Source organism: Paroedura picta, chromosome 7 (genome assembly GCF_049243985.1).
Source record: "Paroedura picta isolate Pp20150507F chromosome 7, Ppicta_v3.0, whole genome shotgun sequence".
Classification (NCBI taxonomy): domain Eukaryota; kingdom Metazoa; phylum Chordata; class Lepidosauria; order Squamata; family Gekkonidae; genus Paroedura; species Paroedura picta.
The window spans coordinates 87,449,138-87,476,461 of NC_135375.1; the positions used below are offsets into that span (position 1 = coordinate 87,449,138).

Consider the following 27,324-nt stretch of genomic DNA (forward strand, 5'->3'; position numbering starts at 1 on the left):
GAGGGGTTCTGGGGGGGATTAGTAGATGTTGCTGGTTCTATTGACCTCAACCAAATGCCTGGCAGAAGAGCTCCTTTTTGCAGGCCCTGCAGAACTGTACTAGCTCCGGTAGGGTCCTTTTCTATGAGCTGATTCCACTAGGTGGGGGCCAGGACAGAAAAAGCTCTGGCCCTGGTTGAGGTCAGACGTGCTTCCTTGGGGCCAGGGATCACCAGGTAGTTAGAGATGGAGAAGCGTAGAGCCTAGGCTGTGTGGCAGTCTCTCAGGTACACCGGACCCGGGCCACGTGTGGCCTTAAATGTGATTACCAAATCATTAAGTCTGATTTGGAATTCAACTGGTAGCCAGTGCAGTTGTTGGAGAGCAGGCTGGATGTGGGACCTCTATAGTGTTCCTGTGAGGATCCTGACCACTGCGTTCTGGACCAGTTGTAGTTTCTTGATCAAGATTAAGTCCAGTCTAGAGTGATTGCATGGATCACTGTGGCTAGGTGTTCCGGGGCCAAGTAGGGTGCTACTAGTTTGGCTTGCCGCAGATGGTGGAATGCCAACCCCACTATTCTTGTGATCTGTGCCTCCAAAGACAGGGAGGCATCAAAGATCACGCCCACATTTCTGGTGGAGTGAACCACTGATAGTTGTACCCCGTCCAAGTTGCGCAATTGCGCTCACTTGCTTGGACCCTTCCTGCCCAACCATAGGACCTCCATCTTTGAAGGGCTGAGCTTCAGATGACTCTGCTTGAGCCACCTCATCACTGCTTTCAGACATCTGGCTAAGGTCTCTTGGGGTGAGTCTGGGTGGCCATCCATCAAGAGGAAGAACTGGGTGTCATTTGCATATTGATGACATCCCAGCCCAAACCTTTGCACCAGCTGGGCAAGAGGGTACATAAAGATGCCAAATACACCAAACAGTTTCTCCAGTGTGAAAAGCAGCTCTTTACCTGCTCGCTCCACTTCTGACAAGGGATGCCAGAGGCTGTGACATTGACTGAGCCTTGGTAGGTTAGCCCATTGCCTTTGTAGCAACTTGCTGAAGAGAAACAAAACCACATTGGATTTTGAAACGAGAGAACACGCTCCAGTGGCTGAAATGAAAACTGAATGACAGTAATGATAAGCTAAAGTCTATTACAAATTTAAGCTATCAGTCTCTCAAAAATCAAATATGTGTGTGTGGGAACTGGCTGCTGTGAAGGGCATGGATTTGGGAAGATCAGGAAAGTCTCCACATAATCTCCCATGGAGGGCTGCTTGCTACGAAAATGGTGGTTCTCCAAGAGTTCACTTCACCTCCTGCTGGAGGTCATGGTCCATTCCCAGTGCCTTCCTACCTTGTAAAAACTACTTCTGGGCTTGAACAGGGTCTCTCCCTGTAAGTCCCTGTCCCTGAAATTCTGGCTGCATTGAAGCCATCCTACATGTGTTTTCTATTGTCCGTTCTTCGCCATTATTCATGGGCAGCTCATCAACCCATTTTTTCTAAACTACATGGACTTGATGATGAGCCTAAGATCATTTTCCTGCTAGGAAACAAAAAACTCTCCCAAGTTATGGATTTGACTGCCAGGTTTGTACAGGTGGCTATGAGGTCATTGTAGAACGAATAATACTTTATAATGTTTTTTTTTTCTGTCATCGTTTTGGTATGCCAGTAAAGTGATTCTGAATAGGGATCTCCTGCCCTGACTGCACTGAAACAAGATGACTATCAATGCTGGATTGGGACTGAAAGAAGAAGAGAAAGCCTATCTAGTGTTCTTCAACAAAGCCCTCATCCAAGGGGCTCTTTTTATATCATAGAGTTGTGCAAGGGCAAACAGAACCCTAATTATAGTCCTGTCCCTTTATTGTTCTCACTCCAGTGACACACAAGGTCAGATAGACAGGTATCCATTTAGGACTGTCCAGCAGCTTTCTTTCAATTGAGAGTTTTACAGAAAGACTTGGAGCTATCTTACTTTTGTAAATTTTGAATTAATAGTTGTACATATAGCGCTAGTCCCCCGCCTACAAGAAGAAAACGAAATTTTCCTACATCAAGCCAATACTAAGCAGGCTACCTTCCTGCAGATCAGAATAATACAGCCCAGGATTTTACTTTCTGTACATTTTTATGGCTAGATACCCATTATTTTGGGCTTCATGACTGTGCAATACCTATAACATGCTTTTATTTTCTTTCTTTCTTTTTCCTGCTAAGTAGCAGTAAGACCCACCCCCATGACAGGTTCACCCAGTGCACTTTCTAGAAGTGATCTGAAATGGGGAGAGCTGCATTTCATTCACTGTAGAAAGTAAGTTAGTTTCCCTTCTCTGATATTTTTGCATCCCTTTATGAACGAAGTGTGAAGGTGTTCATAAAAAGGGTCGATGCCACAAGGAGGAAAGAGGGTGAAGCTCCCTCTTTGCCAAGGAAATCAGACCTTTGCCTCAAATGCATTTGCACATATTTGATTGAGGCTCAGAGCTCTGAAGGAACTGAAACTCAACCCACAATGCATGTAAACTTCACAGTGTAGACACATTCATATTCTGCTCCAGTTAATACCCATTACAAAATTCAACTTCCCTATTTACCACCCTTGTAAATATCAAACTCAAGGGTCTCATCTACGACCCTTGAAGAAAGGTTTGAGTTCCAGTCTCCATATCAATCTAGAAAAAATGATAGAAAGAGAAAAGGCACCTACTTACTGGTTACATCTTCCTTTTTAAGATCTGAGGGAGAAGGAAAAATGTTATCCATGTATACGTGAGTGACTCTGAAATGCAGCATTTCTTTTAATATGTTGCGATCACAAGCTTATCCACTTTTTCACCAGCTGCCTCTAACAGCAGCCAATGAGCAGAGATTTCTGGGAGAGAATGCTATTCACTGTCCTTGAAAAGCACATCTCCTGATTTCTCTGCAGCAACCAACTTAAAAGCGTAAAAGGAGGTCCCCCTATTTGTATATGGCAGTAATAATATGCAGCAGATTTATCCTCTGTATTAAAGCAGTCTTGGATGTGAAAACCTCTAACATAGAATGCATTCAACTGCCTACTCAGCCATTTAAAAAACCTGACATCCCTGCATTCCTAGAGCCCCTCCTCTTTCTTAACTTGTCTATCAACACATTTTAAAACCAATAATACTAAAGTTTGTGTCAGATCAAATGAGCTATACACTGATAAAGCAAATGTTTCTATAGTGGGCAGAGTGCGCAAGTATGGAAAGAAGTCTTTCCCCCTTTGTCAGGGATGCCCCCATTGGGAATAAGAAATATGACAGTATCTGTCTTCCCAAATACAGAGGTATCTTCCTGCTGTTGCATTCCTGCTATTGCACTTCTCCTGCTATGATGACATTCCCTCACAATATATCATTCCAGTGTTAGCAAGCTCCCCAGGAAGATGAGAGCAGTTCTACATCTTTCTCTTCTCCAGAAATAACACACAACGTAGCAAAATTTTGTACGAGGGCATGCAGCATATGTGAGCACACGGTTAAGTCCTTAAACAAGCCTGAGTTATAATAAAACTAAACTATAAAGGAAAGAAGTAAAAGTGTGAACAGCTATCTCTCAACTCTTTTCTGGGCTGACCTCTGGAAACCTTTGCAGTGTTTATGGCCTCCAGCTTTGGCATAGTCCCCTTCAAGGATCACATCACATAGTAACTGGATCAGATCATGGTGAACTTACTGAGCCACTTACTAAAATGTGGGATCTTCGTGCAAGCATTGGGGTCCTGGTGCATGCTGGGAAGTCTGTTGCACTCAGGCAGGGTAAGCAACATCAGTCCCGGTTTGTAGATTCCCTTGCGGGCATTTTCTTCCATCAAAAGCCATTCCTTAAAGCAGTAGAGATCCTTTACAGCAAGGCAATGCTCTCTACATTGTTTTACAAAGAACAGTGCCGTCAATTATGTGATGACAATAAGTGCATTGACAACTAATTGCAAACAGTGTACAAAGAGGTCATCAAAAAGTATAAATCATCTTTATAATTGATCCTTGTACTCTTTTATACTCATATACACATATATAGAATCATAGAGTTGGAAGGGGCCATACAGGCCATGTAGTCCAACCCCCTGCTCAACGCAGGATCAGCCCTACGCATCCTAAAGCATCCAAGAAAAGTGTATCCAACCTTTGCTTGAAGACTGCCAATGAGGGGGAGCTCACCACCTCCTTAGGCAGCCTATTCCACTGCAGAACTACTCTGACTGTGAAAACTTTTTCCCTGATATCTAGCCTATATCGTTGTACTTGTAGTTTAAACCCATTACTGCGTATCCTTTCCTCTGCAGCCAACGGGAACAGCATCCTGCCCTCCTCCAAGTGACAACCTTTCAAATACGTAAAGAGGGTTATCATGTCCCCTCTCAACCTCCTTTTCTCCAGGCTGAACATTCCCAAGTCCCTCAACCTATCTTCATAGGGCTTGGTCCCTTGGCCCTAGATCATCCTCGTCGCTCTCCTCTGTACCCATTCAATTTTATCTACATCCTTATTGAAGTGAGGCCTCCAGAAATGCACACAGTACTCCAGGTGTGCAATATGCCCTGATGGTTCAAGCTAAACCACTCTCAGAGGCTCAGAAGAATTAATCCTGGTCTGTACTTGTATGGGAGACCTTCATGGAATACCAGGACTGTTGAGGCAGCCAATGGCAAACCACCATCTTTTGCCTTGAAAACCCTACAGTGTTGCCATAAGTCACCTGTGACTTGACAGCACTTTCCACACAGCACTATCACTAAATATAATAAAGGTCAAGTTGACAACTCACTCTCTACCTGATTGGCCATCCCTGGGGGTATGCCACTAATCGGGAGAGAACACTCTGCCAATGAAAGCCAACCCTGCATAGCTTCCAAGATCTGATTCCACATACCATCATCAAAACTACAGTGATGAAAAATGGCATTTATGGCAGAACTGCTAATAAAGCCCATTGTACAGGAAATATAATGGGCACTAGCAGGGTGAGGAAGAGGCAAGGGGTTGCTCAGAGCTGGCAATCGGAGGAAGGGTCCAATCCGGACCCTTCCTCATCCCGGACACATCCCGCCCCAGAACCCCTTACTGCTTTATTTAGTCCGCGGCACCCGCGGCACTGCGGGCGGTGTTAAGATAGTGGGAGGCAATGCAATCCATGGGAGCTTTGATCATCTAGGTTTCTTCCTGAATTCCCATCCAGTTTTCCAAATCAGACAAGAGCTCCTCCAATGGTTATTTATCATATATTTCCTTACTTAGCATAGCATAGCATAGCACCTTTGCTTACTTTACAGCTATATCCAAATGTAGGACTCAGTGAGTTGGATCCAGACTAAATTTTCCCTTCCCACTGCAGATTCCCCCTCATATCTGTCCTCAAGGAGGAATAGTCACTTGCATTACCTGCAAACAGGTTTCGGAGCAGGTCCCATCCTGGAAGGATTGCACTCCTGGAAGATGTAGTGACACAAGAGCAACTCAGCAGCAGGACGGCAAAAAGGACTCATTGTTTTCAATTCCGTCCATGCTGTGCGGACAAGCAATTCCTGAGTCTCTTCTGGGTCCCCGTAGGACGAGTTGAAGAAAACAAGTGCATCTTTTGCCAGAAGGGCGCTGCACACCTCCCCTCGGTAGGTGCTGCAGTAGCCTGTGTCACCTTTGTAGAGTCTGCTGGTGGGAGAAACACACACATGGAGGTCTTCTGTGTACTCAAGTATTCTGCAGAGATTTATCAAGCAATTGCTTAATTTTTTTTTAAATCCACAACTCACTATTTCAGCCTTTCTCAACTTTTAAAGAATTGAGAACTCTCTGAGACGTTTTCAGGCCTCAAGAACTCCCAGAAGTGCCACGATGGTGCAGAATATGGTGGGGAAGCATAGCTGTGTCCATGCCCACCCAGGGCCCATCCCCTTCCCACCCCCTCCAGGCCCATCATTGGCCATTTGGGCGGGGTCGATATGACCATATGTGGTCACATTACCCAATAAATGTTTAATAAATATTTTAAAATTAATTCACTCCCACCCATTTGGGCTGCCAAGAAACCCCAGGCTTTCACAAAACCCTGGTTGAGAAAGCCTGCAGTATTTCTAAGGTCCAAAGCAAAAGCCAAGTGATTCATTTTATGAGGATCATTTAAAATACCCCAAAAGAGTTTGCAAGTGTTTGACTTCTCCAGAACTCTTCATGAGTTGAGGAAGGCCTCATTTAAACATGTCGAGGGCATTATTAAGGATGCATACTGTATCTTTTTTTCATTTGTTTTCATTTTAAAGTCCCCGGTAATTTAATCTTTCATGCATTCAAATTATATTTTCATTTTGTTTGGTTCATTTTGTTTTCATGTTTCAGAACGAAGACCAAGTCAACTTTCCCCGATCTGTGACTCTGGTGTTTTGCAGCCAACTGGTTTGCAGCATTCAGATATTTTACTACACCCTCCAGGCATCATATCTGCCACGTTTCAGAGGGACAGGACAAAGGCTGCCCGTTTTAGAGGCAATTAAATAGGTGTGGGTCCTATCGGATTCCCATTGCTCAAGTGTTTCATTGCTGCAGAGATTTCCAAGCACTCGGTTATGCTACTCTCATTCGCCCTTTCTCCCTGTAACCTTTCTGTGAACTCTACATGCTTTTCTAACCAATCTATTATATGCAAAATGTTTCCATAACATTGCTTTGCATTGCTAATGTAAAGCAAGTGGGGCACTAATATTCCTTTGCGTTGCCAATGCAAAGTATTGGGGGGGGGGGAGTAATGGGATTTGTTGTTAATTTCTCATCTATTTTGTCCCCCCTCCCCCATTCATTCCTATTGTAAAGCTATACAATAGTACAGTTTCCATTACATTTTAAAAGACATGTGTACACCCAGCATCCTGTTGATGTTTCTCCCTGGCATAAATTCATTAGTTTAAGAAACTAGGAGATTAAGTATAGGGTGCTCTTGGGTATATGCTTGTCTTCGTGATCAAGAACCAATTTGAACTCTTAACATGTCCTTTGTTGAATATTAATCAGCATCCAATTAATCTAACATTGCAGAGTTTAACCTAACATAGCAAAGGAAGGGAAAGGACTTTAATGCCAAGTTCTGCTGCTGTGAATGTTCTTTATATTTATCTTGTATACATTTGAGTTTTGCAGAAAAATGTTATCTCTGGCAATTATTTTCTCCATATGCATATAGGCACCACGTATACTATCATATATCTGCTGCTAGGATAATAAAATGGGCTCAAGTCTTCAAATGCTTATGCCACAAAAAATCTGTTGGAGAGGGAGGGAAGACAACTGGAAGCCACTTTGGGACTCCTTCAGGAAGTAAAAAGTGGGGTACACCCCTCCAGCTCTTAATAAAGGGGGGAAGAGTGTGGACTATACCACTGTGTATACTACATAGTATCAATTGCTGTCTGTGTTATCTTGTTTTATGTAATTTCTGCATGGTAATATTTATGCTTTGTTTCTGCTTTGATCCAAATTTTTAACATGGTTTTAATATCTGCATTCTAATTCTATTGTATTGCCTGCTGGACTGCATTTCATTTACATTGTATAATCTGTAATCTCAGTGAGAAAAGCTGTAAATAATGGAAGCAAATATATAAATTGCTGTTGGAAAGGGTTGGAATTCTACCTTCTCCACATCATGGAATTCCCTTGTAAAACAAGACAATAAAAAGACCGTCCACACATACCAATGGTAGCCATTTCCAGTCCATTTAGCCAACTGGAAGAAGAATAATGTTTTTTTTTTCCAGTTCACAAACATTTTCCACTTTAGTCCCACATAGGTGATTCTGATTGCTTGCACAGAGTTCAGGCAGCACCTATTTACAAGCCTGTCTTTGTATTAACACCCATCTACAAACACAAACCCCACGAGCTCCGCACTACCTTCATCGCACCACCAAGAAAATGGAAGGTGACAACTCTTAGCCAGAATGAATGGTGCTGTTCATTCTGTGTCAATTTTACACAAAGCCTGTAGCATTCAGTTTATCCAAGCCCCTATATATTAGGTAACCTGAACTCAGCTATCTACACCTCTATTAAAATATCCTTCATTCCCTAGACATTTATCCTCAGCTTACTGGATCTGTGAGTGAGTTGCTATTGACAAGCGACAAGACACAATTACTCATCCTGTTTGAATCATCAGTGTCTATGAATTCCAGATGTAACAGCATCAGTGTTCTTCTATCCCATGTTTCCATCCTTAATCCCATTTCTTTTGATGTATCAAGTTTTAGAGAAGAGGACTCATGCAGAATGAAAAGCAAGTGGTAACATGACAAGAGTGCCACATCCCCATGGATACAGGAGATGAGCCAAAGGTAGGATGTCTCCTTATGTTACAGTCTACTCTTCCTGTTTCATGAATAACATACATGCTGCCCATGGCTTTCTCAAGCCTCACATCTCAGCAAGTCAAGAACGAGTTTCCCAATTAGCATCATTGGGGGGAGGGGGGAGATCAATCAATGGTCTTCTAATGTTGCAAAGTGAGCCTTAAGAGTTATCCAGAATGGGTTGTGTTAAACAATAGCTTAAATCAGTGGTCCCCAACCTGCAGGCGCGGCCCGGTGGCGGGTCGCGAAGGCCATGGTGCCGGGCCGCAGCTCCCTCTCCCTTCTTACTGCGGGAGGGCGGGGAGAGGGAATCAGGGCCAGGCCGCGCATTCGTGCATGTGTGGCCCGTGCGGGTGCGGCCCGTGGGCGCGGCCCAATGCCCTGCCGGTCCCCAGCCTCAGAAAGGTTGGGGACCACTGGCTTAAATCACGAAGAAACCCATGATATATATTTCAATAATTGATTTTAAATGGAGTTTTTTATTTTGTAAGTTAGGCCTGATCTCATCATATCTGGGGAGCTGTAGTTACTACTCAGATGGGAAACCTGATGTCACTTTCTACTACCACTTTCCACTCTTTGCGAGAGGCTTGCGTCTCAAAGCTTATACCTCGGAAATCTTGTTGGCTGTTATGGTGCCATGGGACTCAAATCTAGATCTTCTACTGCAGACCGGGATGGCTACCCATCTGAAACTGTTTATAAATATTTATTGTGTAAATTTTAAAGATGAGCAACCATTAATGGAGATCTCTGCTAAGGAACAAGCAGTTCTGCTGCAGACAATGTCTGATTTCGAATGACTGGCAGTAGGACTCCAGGTTCGGACTGAGAGGGCTCTTTCCTCTGTCTCCCAAGAGCATCTAGCTGGAGCTGTCAAGAATTGAGCTTGAGACCCCCTACATATAAAGTGCTCCATCACTGAACTATTGACACTTTAATCACATACGCAGCGGGAGCTATGGGCTACTATCCTTCGGTATTTTCTGCAAACAGCATTGGTTGAACTTTATTTATGACAAAATCAAAATGGGCTATCTTTTAGCTTTTCACTACCCAATTCTTGTTGATACTTGGGGATTCTGTTTACTTGTTCTAGGAACTGGGGGGGGGGGGGGAAATCTCAACGCTGTAAAGCTGAAAGCTAAGTAGGGAACATGACCAGGAGCTGAGTGGGACATCAATTATCATTTATTGGTTTGCATTTGCAAATGTTAAAGACATTTTGCAATATTGATTTTACAGTTCCATGATGGTGAACATACAGAATAAATATCTTCATTCAGTCCTTTAGTATTAGTAAAATTCACAACAAAATGTAATACTTTATTGGTTGTGAAAACAAATGGCGTATGCCTCCCTAAGCCCTCGGGCTCAGGGAGGCATAAAATAAAATGGAACCCATCTTTTCTGGTTTGAGCTGCAATGTGATTACATGTCTTGAAGACTTCGGCTTGACTGTCACTTAGATCTATTTAATTTTACATTTCTAAACCGCCCTTCCGAGGTGGTAATTTTGGATCAGCATGTTGGAAATACGACTCGTAATGGTTTTTCTTGCCTATTATTTTGCTTGCTTTTTGCTCTCATGTCTACTTTTATCTGTAGCTTGTAGCTAAAACAAATAACTTTGTTTGCATTTTTTGAACATTATCACCATCATTATTGTGATTATTTATTGTATAGCATGTGTATAATGTAGCCAGGAGATTCTAAGGTTGTCTGGCAGCCAGGCAAGAGACTTTCAGTGGTGGTTTGGCATTGCCTGCCTCTGCATCCCGACCCTGGTATTCCTTAGAGGTCACCCTTCTAAGGGCTAGCCAAGGCCGACCCTATCAAGCTTCCAAGAATTATTAGGACTAGACTTGGCCTGGGCTATCCAGATTAGATATTTCCTGAATTTAATTGATAACTTTAATTGGTATAGTACAAAATAGAATATTAAATAATTATTTTAAATGTTGCCAGTTTGAGAGGCTAAGGAGGAGTCTGCAAAGTTCAGCTGTAGACAGTGGGTGAGTCCTAAGCAGCAACACCCATCTAAGTGCAATCCTAAACAGCTACACCCTTCTAAGTTTATCATACTCAATGGGTTTTAAATGGTGTATCTGTTTAGAATTACACTGTCACTTACCTTAGTGTGATGATAAGCAGCTTACCAAGGGAGTTTTACCAAGATGTTGTATACACTTTTCTATTACACAGTAATATCCATCCACTGATTATACTTACCTCCACTCTAAGTGAAATGGCCAAAGGTCCATCCAGATAAAGAATTGAGAAGGGGGGGGGGGGAGAGAGAGAGAGAGAGAGAGAGTCAGTTCCATTTGTGTTAAAACCTATTCATAATTTAAAGATCACAAACAGCTCTATAGAATTTCATAGACTTTCTCCTTCAAGCTTCTAGAGCAACCTTTCTCAACTTTTCACCATCGAGAAACCCCTGAAATATTCTGCAGCTTCAAGAAACTCCAGAAGTGCCACAATTGTGCAGAATATGGTTGGGAAGCATAGCTGTGAACTTACCTATCTGAACCCCCTCCCCTTCTCCCCCCCCCTCCAGGACTATCACTGGCCATTTAGAGGGTAGGTCAACATGACCATATATGGTCATATCACCAGATAATTGTTTAACATTTTTTAAAATATATATTAAAATATATTAAATATATTAAAATATATTAAAAATTAATTAACTCCCATCCATTCAAGAAACCCTTCTAGGACCATCAAGTAATCCCAGGATTTCACAAAAGTCTAGTTAAGAAAGCCTTTACTAGAGATATGAAAGTGAAGAAAAATTCCCTAAAATAGTTAATTGTTCAACATATGCAAGGAATATTTTCATGCAACCAAGCTTCTCCACCATGCATATGTATAGCTGGAAGAGGACCTCCAGCCAGGAACTGCCCCTCTTCCAATCCTGCTTCCAGAGACTACTATGTGAAACCTTTGCTGACAATCAATTATATGGCCAATCTTTCACTGCCCATCTGCTGACTGGTGTGATTATCATTACTTGATGGAGCTAAGTACACACAATTTGGGTTAGATCTAAACTAACTTTTCTGTTAACAGAAAGAATGGGGTATTTTCCACCAATTCCTTCTTTCTGTTACAAATCCTCAATTTGCCTTTTGTATTTTTCCTAATAATCCTGTTTCCCCAGATGATCAGTGGGCTGCAATAGAAGGTGGGAAGAAGGAACATTCTTTCCTTCTGACAAAAGTGACAGGAAAACTAGTCTGGAACCAAGCCTTTAATTCATCTTAAAGAACTGTGTATATAGATCTACCAACTACTAATGTTTAGTGGCTGCCCCTAGCCCGTGTTTTTGTGGTACTCTACCTCACCAGAAGAAGTGCATGAAAACTGGATAGAAAGCCAGTTCTTTCTGTGACCACTGAATGTTTTGCGTTTCCTTCCAATATTGAGTTTCCTTCCTTGGTTGAAAATATTTAGCCAATCCAAACAAAAAGGCCCATCATTACTTCCCCCCACAAGGCCAAGCAGTGCGAAAATGGATTGTGCTTGGCTTCGATTTGCCTGTTTGGTGGCCATGAAGGTCTGGGAAGTGACAACAAGCATACACCATACCTGTGCCTCTTCTAGCATGTTGCCAAAGGGACATCTTGGCACTTCTGGAACTTTCCTCGGACCCAGCAGGAAGAAGTATAGTTCTAGCAGCTGATAGTGAATACCAACTGGCATTTTCTCCTTTACTGTTCTTGGCTGGGAACAAACCAAATCCCAGCAGTGTGTTGGGGCACTCCCACTTCAGTGTTGTGTCAGGTGCTTGGATCACTTGGGTGGAGAACAAGTCCTTGTGCCCCTCTCTCCTACTGAGCAATGAGGGAAACTCAAAAGTCTCTGCAGTAATGCAGAGACCATTAGGACATCCTGTCATCTTGTATAGGGCATCTGGAGATTCGGAAACAGCACCTTTGTGTATCCTAAGGACTGTACGTGGCCTCACATCTGACCCAGTAGGTTATCTATGCAAAATGCAAGATGGCTGAGAAATGTTTTTTTTGTACAAGCCATCCTGTCATTTCACAGAGGAAATCAGAAGTAGCACCTTGATTTTTTAAGTTAAAGTGTGACACAGTTCATAGATAGTTCCCCTGAGATCATATCCCTGCTCAGTTTACATATGATGAAATGATAGCATAACATCACCATGTCAAGTTAACAAGATTATCATAGAAAATAACAGCCCCCCACCCCACCCCCTGGCATATTCAGACCAGCACATCAACTACAGCTAGTTTAATTAAATGATGGTTTTGCATGAACCAAGCTACAGGTTTCATTCAGACATAATGTGAAACTATGGTTGATTTAGACTAACTAAGGTAAGTGTGACTGGCTGAATGCGGACTATTCCACTGGCAATAGTTACATCAAACTAAGATCAAACCACAGTCAGAAACTAGTTTATTAAACAGTTTTCATTGTCATTTCAGGGGATATGAACATGGCTTAATCCTGCTTTGTCCCCCACTATCACCCTCCCCAGCTACATAATGGTGATGAAAACAGTATTTCTCAAGGAAAATGAAGATTCAACTGATTGAACCCTGCACTGTTTCTGCCCAGAGATCTCAAGAAGGGCTGCAGTTCAGTAAGGAAGAAGAGCTGTTTTTTTGTACCCTGCTTTTTACTTCTCAAAGGAGTCATAGAATCATAGAGTTGGAAGGGACCTCATGGGTCACCTAGTCCAACCCCCTGTACTATGCAGGACATTCACAACCCTATCACTCATCCCCTGTAACCTGGACCCCCTTAAGCCTTAAAGCAGCTTACAATTGCCTTCCCTTCCTCTCCTCAAATCAAACAGTAAAGTGAGTCTGAGAGAGCTCTGAGAGAATTGTGACTGGTCCAAGGTCGCCCAGCTGGCTGTGTGTGGAGGAGTGGGGAATCAAACCTGGTTCTCCAGATTAGAGGCCGCCACTCTTAACCACTATACCAAGCTGGCTTTCAGTGGCATAATATCTGCTTGGCATGCAGACGGTCTCAGTTCAAGTTTAAACCAGCATGTCCAGTTTAAAAGATCAGGTGGCAGGTGATGTGAAAGACTTCTCACTGAGGTTCTGGACAGCCGCTGCCTGTCAGAGCAAACAATACTGACCTTCATTAATCAAGAGTCTGATTCAATATTAGGCAGTGGGCATGTTTATTTTTTTTCCCTTAGGAGCTTCCAGATTATACTGTGCTCTTCAAGAGACCCCTCAGGCTCTTGAGGATTTGTCTTATAAGCTGCTCTGGTTTAAGGGAAGTTGGCATGCCTGCTGCCAGCAGAGCCTCCATGTGAAAATTTTACACACAGCCATTCTTGGGGGGTGAGGGGGACTATTGGTCTCTGAGGAGGCCTGGCATGATTGTCAACATCTTGGAGCCTAGGTGCCAACACGATGAGTGGGAAAAGGGATGGTGTCAGCATCAGGTAGTGCATGGATGAGATGTGTGGATGTCGCCGCCACATGCCTTCATCTTGCTTGCTGCTTTTCTCATCCTTGTGTGGAGGCAGCCTTGGTTTCACAAACCCACAATAGCTAGAATAAACCACGGCGTCATGTTATGTCTGCACCAATCCATAGTGTTGTGTGCACTGGCCATAGTTGGTATATATTCAGGGATGCCAATCCCCAGATGGGACCTGGAGATCCCCTGGAATTATGACTTATCTGCAGACTAAAGAGTTCACTTCCACTGGAAAAAAATCTCTTCTTTGGAGGATGGACTCCATGATATTATACGAGGTCCCTTCCCACCCCAAATCCTAGCTTCACCCCCAAAGTCCCCAGGTATTTCCCAGCCCAAAGCTGGCAATCCTAGGAATTATATGAATAGTCTGAGATTTCATATGTTGTCCTTTAGGATCAACACAGTACCAATTCTCATAAGTAATATTTAAGATGTTGGTAGCATAGCAAACTATTTTTACATTGCTTGGCAGTGTTATTAATAGTGTTCCATCACCGTTACTTCCTTCTCCTAGATGAGTTTACAGAGTGTTCTTAGGACAGTGTAATCATGAAGGCAGCAAATATGTAGGAAATGACAGCTGTGCCAGTCTCTGCAGTGTAATAACGTAGGAAGAAACAGTAATCTAGGAAGGAAGTGCAACAATATAGGAAGAAATAGCCAGGCAAAGAGGCGTGCTCCTAGATCGAATGTACCCAGCTGTAAACTACAGTGAAGAGAATGTCTTCTACAAGGGCCCTTTCTGCACATGTTGGATAATGCACTTCTAGTGCACTTTAGAAATGGATTATCCTGTTCTGCACAGGAAAATCCAGCTGCAAAAGTGCATTGAAACTGCATTATCCAATGTGTGCAGAATGGGCCAAGGTCTCCATGTGTACACACGAGAGAATGAGCTGCCCTGCCAGGCTTCACCTGCATGGCTGGAGCAGAGAGCTTGCCCCAAAGTCCAGAGTCCAGTCCAAGAGGTCAGGAGTCGGTAAAGACAGAGTTCACAGGAATGTGGGGTGGGGAGCAAAGTCAAGCCAAGCAGTAATCACCTGGCTGGTGACTACCTGGCTGGGCCCAGGCTGCTCATCATCAGCCTGCTCCAAAGCCACATCTCCCGATGGCACTGGGAGTGGGACGGGCGCATCCTCCGGACCGATGCCCTCTGGCACCAATTCTGAAGGTGCAGCTGGAGTGGGCATGACAGAGAAAGAGGAAGAAACCTATGTTGGAGTTAAGGATCATTTAGTCATGTACAGGCTGGGCCACTTCCCTTTAGCACATACCTGATACATTAATAGTGGCTGCAGCTTTTGCAATGCCGTATGTCTCACTGTGTTTGTTGGTGGCTACGCAGGTGAACAAGCCGGGTCGTGTGACATAAACTTGCAGCCTAGAATCGATCATCCTGTCCTTGACTGTTTCTACGATGGATCCCGCTGAGACCTGAAGCGATGGAAGAAAAGAAATGAAAATGTGGATAGCGATAACAGACAAGCAAACAAGACAAAAAACAAAACAAAACACGAGAACATAATAGCCTCTTTGATGGATCATAATAGTCCAGCATTTGGTTTCACAAGCAGCTAACAACATGCCCTCTGAAGGCCTACAAGCAGGGATTAGAGCAGTGGTTCTCAAACTGGGGGCCGGGACCCCTTTGGGGTTCAAATGACCCTTTCACAGGGGTCACGGCAGGGCAAGCAGCTTGGCCAGGGGGGGTGCCATCTACACAACAGCCTTGCTGGGTAGATCAAGATAGAGTGTTTGTCTGTCTGGAGCAGCAGAAAAGAGTGAGATCGGCATGGTGGGACAAGAGGCAGAACTGAACTGAGGAATCCTGGGGGGGGGGGGAAACAATTTATATACAATCATGAACAAAGGATCTTCACTCCATTGGTCAGTTTCGGTTTAATTTCTGTGAAAGAACACTTGCATAATTTAATAGTAGGCGGTCACCACAACAGGAGGAACTTTATTAAAGGGTCATGGCATTAGGGAGGTTGAGAACCACTGGATTAGAGGCTGGAGTGTTCTTGTTTGTGTTCAGATTTCTACTGGCTCTGAGCGTGGGGGCTAGCCACTTGTGTATCCTGATGGACATGTTCTCATCTCCTTTTAAAGCCACCTGGTGGCCATCATCACATTCCATGACAACTAATTCCACAAGTCAATCATGGCTGTCACAAACCTATTGCCCATCAACTTCAGTGGGTACCAACTGTGGAATAAGAGATATGGTGGAAAGGAGTCAAATGGTGGAGAAAAGAGAAATTAGGGAACAGGGATACACAAATTTTACAGGTCGTTGATTTAGGGTTGCCAGGTCTGGGTTGTTAAATACTTTGGTGGCAGAACCTGAGGAGGGGTTTGGGGAGAGGAGGAACTTCAAGGAGGTATGATGTTCTGGAGTTCACCTTCCAAAGTACCAATTTCCTCTAGATGAGTTCATCTCTCTGTCACCTGGAAATCAGTTGTAACAGCAGGGGCCATTCCGCACGAGTTTAATGTAGCAGAACGCTTTCATATTGTAAACTCTACTAATTTGCAGTTCCGCAAGACATCGCACACAATCAGCAACACTCCTGCAACAGTTTCGCGAAAAGCGATTCGTTGTAGCGCTTCTAGGGAAATCGGGGAAAGTGATTCACCCTCCGAAAAGCGATACACTCTTGCGAACAATCTGCAACATTAGCAAAAAAGACCTGTGCGTTCTCGTTGTTGCGGTTCCAACAAAGTCCCTCCCCCTGTCTCTCTCCTCCAAACTTCCAGCGAAGCGATCGCCATTTTTTTTCCTCGGCGCAAGCGGGGAAAGCAATGAACCAGCGAGGCTTGATTCACCGAGCGAGGCTTCTCCGGCTACAGTCCCTCCACAGAAGTGCTTTAAAGCTCCCCTAAGTCCCCAAGCACAACACAGCCCCGTTTGCAAGTTCCCTTTATTTTCGGCCGAAAATTGCACCCGTGCGGGGGGGGGGTTCACTCGGGGGAGCGTGGTAACGATGAATCACCAGCTCACATGCCAGCTAGATGGGTCTCTCCATTGCAACAAATCAATGCATATTCGTTGCAACGTGTTTTTTTTTTAACTGTACTTAAAGGGAAAGTGGCTTTTCCGGAGCATGATAACAACCTCCCATTGCTTGTTCGTTTGACTGACGGCCAGAGGCGGGATCAAGCACAGAAAAAATTGCTTCCTTTCTAGCTATTCCTGTGAGACCGGAAACCTGTGGGGAACGAATGAAACGCTACTGGATTCCACTACAAATGCAGGTATGTGTAACGCTGAGATTCCACTATTTAAAATAGTGTTTCCGCTTTGTGGAACCAATTGGCAACATTGGTCCTTGTGCGGAAACACCCCAGGAGTTCTCCAGCCACCATGCAGAAGTTACCAACCCTACCCCCACTGGTTTCTTTATATACTGCAACACTTCTGTCATTGTTTTCTTAAAATTACAAGAAACGGTGAAGAGTTTAGGATTACATTTTGTGGCAGGAATAATAAGAAAATATGGTCATGAAAATACAAGCCCCTGAAGGCTTGAAAATGACTCTAGCTGCTACTATTTGGGGTCTGGTTCCTACAGCCAAAGAAAATCCACCAAGGCCTGAATTAGGCCACCCACCTCCTTCTCCAGCTATCTGCCTGGGTTACATACTTCACAACACAAGTATGATTACATGGAACATTTACCCCACCATTCCTACTGCCAGCCTGTAGAAATTCAACTCCACAAATAAACGAATTAATAATGAGGTGTTAAAGAGTCAGTGATTTTGCACTGATATTCAATATTCTTTTCTGATTCATGCCAGGCCTTAGAGTCCTTGTTATACCACTTTAAAAGGGATGCATCATCCCTACTTTCATAAGTATGTGTTTGTTAAAGTAGGAGTCACTCATATGAAAGAAATGCCTGTCTCAGGGTTTTCTGTTTGTCTGAACGCTTAACTTTGTCCAAAAATAAATGTTTAACCAAATTGTTTCTTCAAAAATTACTTCCCTGATTTAGTGTGCAGAAATTGTTCTTGCTCGTGTGCAGAGGCAATTTCCTGAGGGCATGAACTCCATTTTCCTTGAGTTTGTCCAGGTGTTGTAATGCCTGAGCTAATGCACCACAAAATTTCACCTTTAAACGGCTTTTCCTTATTTTCCATATGGCATGTGTAGAACTTTCTGCAGCCACAGAGGAGATCAGTTCTGTCCCATTAGCTGGGATATGAATGTGTGTTTGCATTAAGAGATTCCAAACTATGCAACTGGGAGGATAAAAGTATGTATTCCAAATATATTAAAACATACTAAATCAAATGGCTCAAGTTTTCTAATTGATTCCTACTGAATGTTAGTGTTATTATTTTTTACGTTCACATCCATCTACATCCACAACACTTTATACCAGAAATTCCCAACCAGGGGTCCCTCCTGACTTAATCGACTCAGCCATAAGCTAGAGAACCAGCTGTTTCCCTTGCTCCCCATCCCCCTCCCAAATATGAATGAGTTCTCTTATGGTTTCTGAACCTGGGAGGAGGAGGAAGAAGAAGAGTTGGTTCTTATATGCCGCTTTTCTCTATCTGAAGGAGTCTTAAAGCAGCTTACAATCACCTTCCCCTTCCTCTCCGCACAACAGGCACCCTGTGGGGTAGATGAGGCTGAGAGATCTCTGATATTGCTGCTCGATCAGAACAGCTTTATCAGTGCTGAGGTGAGCCCAAGTCACTCAGCTCACTGCATTTGGAGAAGGATCAGGGAATCAAACCCAGCTTTCCAGATAAGAAGTCCACATTCCTAACCACTACACCAAGCTGGCAAGAAGGGGCAGAACTCTGCCTACTCCCAGATTAAACCGCCTCCTGTTTCTACTCTCCTCAGTCCACCTTGAGCCTGCCTGTTAACACACATGGTGATGTCACTTTTGATGTCATGGCACTTTGAAGGGGAGCCTATGGCAGGGAGGTATGGTCAGCTGACATAATTTCCAGGAGTCCTCAAAGCCTGAAAAAAATGTTTCAGAGGCTCCTGCACAGTCAAAAGATTGAAAAAGTCTGCTTTATACTCTATACCACCTACCCCAAAAGACAGGCTCCTATGAACTTCATGAGAGGGAGAATGTCTATGAAAGATGGGAATAGATTCATGTGAGACTGAGAGATAACATTTTAAAGGGAAAGTACTTTGTAGGGACAGAATAAAATGGGACAGAGGAAGTAAAATATATCATCATGCAAACATGACTGCACCCCATCAGCTTCTCCACTGGCAAAAGTAAGATGAGATAACCCCATTTGACCATCAAAATGATTATATCAGTAATCATTGAATCCATGTGGATGACATCCATAAAGGCCAGTGACTACAGTAAATTGGGGAATTTGGAAGAGATCGAGAAAAAGCTGACAGGATGTCACCCACAGTGTTCTAAAGCATTGCCATCAGAATGTCTGTTCCAAGTCTACACTTAAAAATGTAATGTTCCCCCCAGATAGCCTGCACTTCTTTTATGTATGCAACTATCCTTCAACATTCTGTTGTCAAGTAGGAGGTTTTTATGTAGTGCTGTGCTCTGGCTGTACATTTTGGAAAGGAAATTTGAGAATTTGGAGAACAAGTCAAGACTGTTCATTCTCAACTTGGACCACACAGTAAAGAACAGTCTCTGTGCCACATTTTGCTGATACAACATGCAGAGACAGGAAAATGAATTAGGAAAGTTTCAAAAGGACCTCAGAAAATGGACTGTCTCTCTTTGCGTAAGGCAATCCTTTTTCTGCCTTGGCACAGATAACTTCAAAACAGCTTGGAAACCAGTTAAGTGCTGCATTCTGCTATTTGCATTACATCAACCAAGAGAAAATGTCTCCAGCAAGCTTCAGGAACACTGCAAGCCCTTCTAAGCTAACAATTAGCTTTCCAGCTTGAAATGTGAGACTCTGTTAAATTATAATTTCTATTATATAGAACTCTGGGCCATTCCGCACGACTTAAATGTTGCAGAAGTCTTACCTTTGGTAAATACTACAAATTCAACGTTCTGCATGACATCGCACACAATCTGCAACACTCCTGCAACACTCCCGCAAAAAGCGCTTAGTTGTAGCGCTTTTCGGGGAATCGGGAAAAGTGGATTCCCCCTGAAAAAACCGCTACACTTCTGTGCACAAGCTGCAACAAACCAGCAAAAGACATGTGCGTTCTCAATGTAGCGGTAGAAAGAAAGTCCCTCCCCCGCTCTTGCCCCGAACTTCTGGAGAAGCAATCACCATTTTTTCCCCTTAGACCTGCGAAAGCAATGAACGAGCGAAGCTTCTCTGGCTAAAGTCCCTCCACAGAAGTGATTTAAAGTAAAACAAAGCTCCCTAAGTTCCCAAGCACAACACAGCCCCCTGTTCGGCACTGCCGGTAATTTCGGCCACAAATTGCGCCCGTGGAGGGGGGGGGAGTTTTTTTCTACTTGAGGAGTGTGTAAACGATTAATCGCCAGCTCCTACACCAGCAAAAAGATCTTTCCGATGCAACGATTGAACGCATATTCGTTGCAACAGGTGTGTTTGGTTTTAAAAAAAACAGTTCTGAAAGGGAAAGGGGCTTTTCGGGAGCATGAACACAACAGCCCATTGGCTGTTCTGTTTGATTGATGGCCAGGGGCGGGAAGAAGCGCAGAAAAAAATCACTTCCTTTGTTGCAATTCCAGCGAGACCAGAAACCTGTGGGGAATTAATGAAATGCTACTGGGACTTCTATATTCCACTAAAAATAAAAGTATGTGGAATGACGAAATTCCACTATTTAATATAGCGTTTCTGCATTCTGTGAACGTTTGGCAACATTGGTCCTTGTGCAGAATGGCCCTCATACATCTCACTTTCATGAAGGCCTCCTTATAAACTAAATGTGAAAATAAAAACTGAATCAAGAAGAGACCGTGGGGTTATCTACATGGCAAATTTATATCAGGTTTATATCAGCTTCTCCCAAAGAATGCTGGGAACTGTATTTTTGTGAGATGCTGAGAACTTTCTGTTAGAGATTTCCACACTCAAGAATCTCAGATAAAGAACTGAACGAGATTAAGTCCATAGAGCAGAGATATGCACTGTTTTTGTGATCACTGTTTATCACTGTTCAAAGAGACTGGAGCCTGCTACCCTAATGAAGAGATGCTGGAATTCCCTTGTGAGGAATTCCCGGCATTTTTTAAAAGGCTACCTGGGAGCCCAGTTTGGCTCAAGATGGCAACACAAAGAGAGGGCTTTTTAAAATAAGTTTGCCAACCGCCAGGCAACACGTGGAATTCTCCCACTGTTACAATTGGTGTCCAGATGATCAAGAGCCTTTTCCAAGGAGAAAGTGGCTGCTTTTGAGGGTGGACTCTGGAATTATGCCCTGTTGAGGCCCCTCCTCTCGCCACTAGTTGTGAGTTCTTTCAACGTCTGACACCCATCATCTCCAGTCTCCACCCCCAAATCTCCAGATATTTCCTAACTGAGAGCTAGCAACCCTGTTTTTAAAGCATTACCCTCCTACCATTTTCTGCATCTAAAACAGTCCTGGAGGGGCAGTGTTTTCTCCATTGGGAAAAGCATACATGTACAGATAAAGTTTTCTTCTTTACTGTCACGTTACCACAGTGTAAATCTGAACTGAATAGGAAACTGGTCTGTAATCACACAGAGATATTCTAAGGCAGGAGTAGTCAAACTGCAGCCCTCCAGATGTCCATGAACTACAGTTCTCATGAGCCCCTGCCAGCATTCACTGGCAGGGGCTCATGGGAACTGTAGCCCATGGACATTTGGAGGGCCGCCGTTTGACTACCCCTGGTCTAAGGTCCATGAATGCATGTGGATACATGAACGAGTGTGAATAGATAGAATTGAGCCTGAGTCTTTTGCAAAAAACTGTAGAACCAGTAGGCTAATCATTCCCTGGTCCCTACTGAAGAACACAAGAGAGGTTCTGACCAAATGTCTACAAAGTCCAGCAGTTTCAGTTTCTAAAAACACTTGGCCAGATACTTCTGGAATCTTGCAAACATGGATTATATCTATCCACTGACTGAGTGTTCTTGGGCCAGTAACTCTCTCAGCCTAATCTACATCACAGGGTTCTTATGAGGACACAAAAAGTAGAGAAGGGACTGATATAGGCTGTTTTGTTGGGTCCCCATTGGGAGAAAAATGGGATATAACTTTCAAACTATCAAAATAAGAAAACTGTATTTATTTATTCCCAGCTTCTAATAATCAGAAACATGCTGTCTCTGAATATGGGTGTTTTCCATAAATCCTCCATAAATTAATCCTTTTATTTAAAAAAAGATCTAAACTGATGGCATAAATCAATCTCTAACTAGATTCCATCTGGCCCTGGCATTCATGCAACAATAGTCTGCTTACCATATTTTAAATGGTTTGGTCTTGAGAGTTACAGCTGATTTTTGCCTGGCAAGCATGGATGCCAAGGAGCTGACAGCGCAGACCCAAATATGGCCAAGGTAAAGGAATAAACTGTTACCATAGAAGTTCTGCAAATAGAAGCAGGCCAAATGTAACACACTTCTCTAATGCCAAAGCCACTTGAGATCTCAAAAAAGTCAGCTGCATTGACTTTTCATGTTTCGCTTCCAAGTTTGCATTTTCACATTATAGATTCAGAGTCAAATTTAATGCTGGATTGGAATTCAGTCTCGTATCTACTTTACCTGCAGTTTCCCAGCTCCCAGAGACCGTCTGATGTGCCAGGAGAAAATTAGTAGTGGCATTTATTTAATTTGTATACCACCCTCCCATACAGCTCAGGGCGGTGACCATCATATATGTGCTACAAATATATAATCAATACTAAAAATATTCTCATTTAAAATATCCACAACATTATACGAACCATTAAAAGATTTAAACAATAATTCACAATTGTCCAGTCCTTAGCTCCAGTTCAGTCCATCTGTTCCCACTGGGCATTTCTGGTGGAAGTTTGGAGATTTTTGGAGGGCCCAATAGATGTTATCAAATCACTGGCCCCATCCAAAAGCTTGGCAGAAGAGCTCTCTTTTACAGGCCCTGCAAAACCGTGCTAATTCCAACAGGGCTCAAGCGTCCTCCAAGAGCTCATTCCACCAAAAGAGGGTCAGGACAGAAAACATCCTGGCCCTGGTTCAGGTCTGCCCAAGATATATTGGTTCTTGAGGCTGAAAATCTAACTGACATGTCACTTTCATGTATTAACATGGGTTAAAGGGCCTCTTGTGGTGCAGAGTGGTAAGGCAGCAGACATGCAGTCTGAAACTCTGCCCACGAGGCTGGGAGTTCAATCCCAGCAGCCGGCTCAAGGTTGACTCAGCCTTCCATCCTTCCGAGGTCAGTAAAATGAGTACTCAGCTTGCTGGGGGGTAAACGGTAATGACTGGGGAAGGCACTGGCAAACCACCCGTATTAAGTCTGCTATGAAAATGCTAGATGGCGTCACCCCAAGGGTCAGACGTGACTTGGTGCTTGCACCTTTACCTCTACTTAAAGATCGTAGGAAAGTTCTCTTGGGCAAGACCCAATGGATTCAAAGGATGAACAAGAGCTATGCAACAACAGGGCAACAGACACTCAATTCAGTCAAATGTCTGATTGATTCCAGTTCTCATTTGATTTACCCCCAAAAAAATTATTTCTGTTTATTTTTTGAAAAATTAATTTTGTCCTTTATTATTCTATTTATTTTTAGTATTCACCATATTTGATTTCTTTCTTTATTTCATCAGAAACAAACATTTGGCTCCAAAGTTCTGCACTTTCTATATAAATTGAATGAAATGTTCAAGAATTGTATTTGTTATTCCTTGGATTCTGTAAGACAGGGAGGAAAAGGCATCTCCATTCTATAGGCCAGGGATTCTCAACAGGGGCCATATGTCCCCCTGGGGGGGGGGGCTGGCACATTTGAAGGGGGCTAATGTGGAAAGGGAAGTCCAAAGGGTTTATGGAGGGCCCTGGTAACTGAACAAATGAAATACCCTTTTTGTCACATATGACATCATTCATTGCTAGAAAGTTCACCCTATGCCAAGGAAAAGAAAAATAATAATGTAATCTATACCTTTGCTTGAATTAATGCATCAAGGGGGGAAATTAATATACATGATTCTCTTGGTCAAATGTTCTAAAAATGTGCCTCACGTATATATAAGGCAAGTTACATCGAGAATAATTAGTTCACTCTTAGCTTAGGCCTCTTCTAGCCTAGCTCATTGTGCAAATGGCCAGCCTTCTGCAGAAGGCCCTGGAACCTGAGAACAGCTCCTAAAAGGGTGGTGGCCAAAAAAAGGTTGAGAATGGCTGCTAAAGAATTTTTTTTTTTAAACCCTTCATTTCTAGATCTCACTTTGGGAATAATGCTGTTATCAACAGATCCAAAGAATTACAAGGATACTTACAGCTTTTCCATTTTCAAGCCAAGTTACTGTAGGCGTTGGAATGCCCGTTGCCGCACACCGCAGAGTTACCACAGAGCCAAAGCTGACGTTGTAAGATTCGGGGGCTTTCAGAATTCGGGCAAAAACTGTGTGGAAGACAATGACATTAAGAATCCATGAAACAATGTTGGAAAGGGTATTAATTTACCTAGCAACAAAACCTTCTCTGACATGGTAATTGGGGTTGCCAGCTCTGGGTAGGAAAATACCTGGAGACCTTGGGGATGGATTCAGGAGTGGGCGGGACTTGGAGCAGGGAGTCCACCCTCCAAGCAGCTGTTCCCTCCAGGAAAAATTAGCTCTTTAGTCTGGAGTTTTCTAATTCCAGGGGATCCCCAGATCCTACCTGGAGGTTGGCATCCCTAATTGTAATGCATGTAAGGTCAATTCTTAACAAGGACTAAATGGCTGCTTTTTTCCTTAAGAAAAAGAAAAACAGCAGACATATCAAGATGCTGAATTTTATGCCCAATAAACTTCTTGCCCATTTGTAGTATATGGCACAATGTCCTGCTTCTACTATTCCAGCATACAACAGAAACACATTCTATTTTAGGCAAGCGAGGGCTTCTTTCCAATCCACTGCTTTTCCTTTGCAACTCCCTTCCCCAAATCAGTTTTCCTCCTAGGTAGATTCTGGACCCCTTCATAGCAAAGTGGCTGTGAAGAGGAGGTTGCTAGGGGCAGGGATGGCAGGAACAGGATGAGTTAAGCACCTTAGAATGATAGAATCAAGGGATCTCCAGGGTCATCTAGTCCAACCCCCTGCAGAATGCAGAAAATTCACAACCACCTGCCCATCCTCAGTGACTCCAGTTCCATGTCCAGATGATGCAACACCCTCCCAAAAAAAATAGAATCCATGGTCAGTCTTGTCTGGTGGAAATTCACCTTCTGACCACAAAGTGGTGATTGGCATTCCCCTTGGCACCTTCTTTTGCCTATTTCTTTTCAACTTCCAGCAGCAACCTGGGTTTCTAGTCCTCAGTATCCTCCTATAGATAGCTCTGCTATCAGATCTTTCTCCAAAGTCATAACCAGATAGGTAATGATTAGTGGAAAGTATCCCAAGAGTCTTTTCATACAAGAAATCTCTTGACTACCCTAGCAGCAACAAATTCATAAAGAAGACATGGGGTGCACTGTACCCAGGCCACGGTAGAATTCTTCCCAGATATTTACACTGAGGTATAAAATTTACAGTGTAACAAAACATCAGTCTTCCAAATTTCACAGCCAAAAACTGGAATAAGGTATCTTAGATTCGTCATTGGCCGAAACTCGATTTTCAGCTCTAAGTCTAAATGCAAACAGCCAGTCACTGAAGAAATATTTATCTATGCTAATCAGAGTAGGTTGTTTTTTGTACAAACAGTTGCTGGTTATTAAGAAAGCAGCACCATGGGGTTTTCAAAGAGTAAACTGTATTATCATAGATTAATATCATTCAGCATCCTGCCGTTAAACAGGGAATTACTTAAAAACAAGAATTAGTCCAAACAGATATTATACAAATCAGAATTACTAAATTAGGATGTACAGAATTTCACCAACATACATAACCATCTCTTTTGCTAACGGGATGACACAATTCTAAACATGCATTATTCCCATTACTGAATTTATTTTTTGATGAAGTTCTTTTCTCCCATCACATCTGATATGATCAGTTTCAACAGTACCATATTTCAGGAAGTTGCTCCTCAGACTGGTACTGCATAATCACAAATAAAACTACACCTTTGTTCATGCTCCTTTACATCCTTTACTCTCTTTTGAATCAAATGAGTAGGAGAACACTTCAACCTTCCAGGACATTCTATAAGGGACCTAAAAGTAGCTGTTGTATTACAAAGAAACTTCAAGAACAGGCTAGAAAGGGAGATTGCAGAATTGCAAGTTATAACAACACTCAATACTTTGACATACCCTGGACTCAACAAGGACAAAGGTTTTTAATCTCACTATGCATGCTAAGCTGATGTAACTTGTGTATCCACATTCCTCACAATTTATTTTAATTAGGATTATGTGACTGTTATTACAAAACTCAATACTATGACAGACCCAGGACTCAATAGAGACAAGGGCCTTTTATCTCACTATTCATGCTAACCTTGTTCAACTTGTGTATCCATATTCCTCACTATGTATTTTATTTGGATAATATGACTGTAAGATATGGCATTGTAATGGAATCTTGAGTTTGACTCCCTGTCCTTGGGAAGTGACCAGCAATTCCCTGGGAGGAATGTCTCACAGTTGTATGGAGCAAGCAACATATGAGGAGGTGATAGCCTTTGATCTCTAATAGCAGCATTTTGGTTTCTCTCTGTAAAGTACACTGAATTCTAGGGGATTGGTTGGCTGTTTTGACAAAGGATTATCATTGGTTGTATTTGGTTGTGACACAGATGTAACATAATTGATTTTTGCTATATATTCCCTGTCATGTAAGAAGATCATGTGTTGAGCAGGGGGTTGGACTAGATGGCCTGTATGGCCCCTTCCAACTCTATGATTCTGTGATCATAGTCTGATGAAGGGTGCTTGCACTCAAAAGCTCATGCCTTGAATAAATCTTTGTTGGTCTTAAAGGTGCTACTGGACTCTGATTCTCTTTTGAATCTTCATCAAAATCTAGGGCCATTTCCCACGGCGATCTTTGTTGCAAATTGTTTGCGGAATGAAAAATCGCCATTTAAAATAGTGGAATTCGTCGTTTTGCACACCTGGCTTTGTAGTGGAATCAGTTGCGTTTTTTAGCGTTTCCCACAGGCTTCCGGTCTCGGCAGAAATCGCTAGAAAGGAAGCGCTATTGCCAAGCTTGTCCCGCCCCTGGCCGTCAAGCAGCCAATGGGCAGCCGTTAGCATGCTCCCAAACAGCCCCTTTCCCTTTAAGAAAGCTTTTTTAAAAAAAAAAACAGACCCATAGCAACGAATCTACGTAGATTCCTTGCACTGGAGAGACCCATCCAGCTGCCTAATGTGATCTATCGTTTGATTGTATGATCGTTGGCACGCTGGCTCGAGT

The 27,324-nt window shown here is 43.0% G+C and overlaps 1 protein-coding gene across 1 annotated transcript in view; it reads right to left on the reverse strand.

Annotated features, from left to right (window-relative positions):
* The window catches only part of MUSK (muscle associated receptor tyrosine kinase), a 56,635-nt gene that overhangs the window by 14,759 nt on the left and 14,552 nt on the right, over positions 1-27,324 (reverse strand). The window contains exons 6-11 of the mRNA XM_077345285.1: positions 24,252-24,376; positions 15,107-15,270; positions 5,396-5,662; positions 3,702-3,877; positions 2,699-2,722; positions 946-1,034 (exon numbers count right to left, since the gene is read on the reverse strand). Of these exons, the coding sequence (XP_077201400.1) occupies positions 946-1,034; positions 2,699-2,722; positions 3,702-3,877; positions 5,396-5,662; positions 15,107-15,270; positions 24,252-24,376 (845 nt within the window). The remainder of the gene's footprint in view (positions 1-945; positions 1,035-2,698; positions 2,723-3,701; positions 3,878-5,395; positions 5,663-15,106; positions 15,271-24,251; positions 24,377-27,324) is intronic.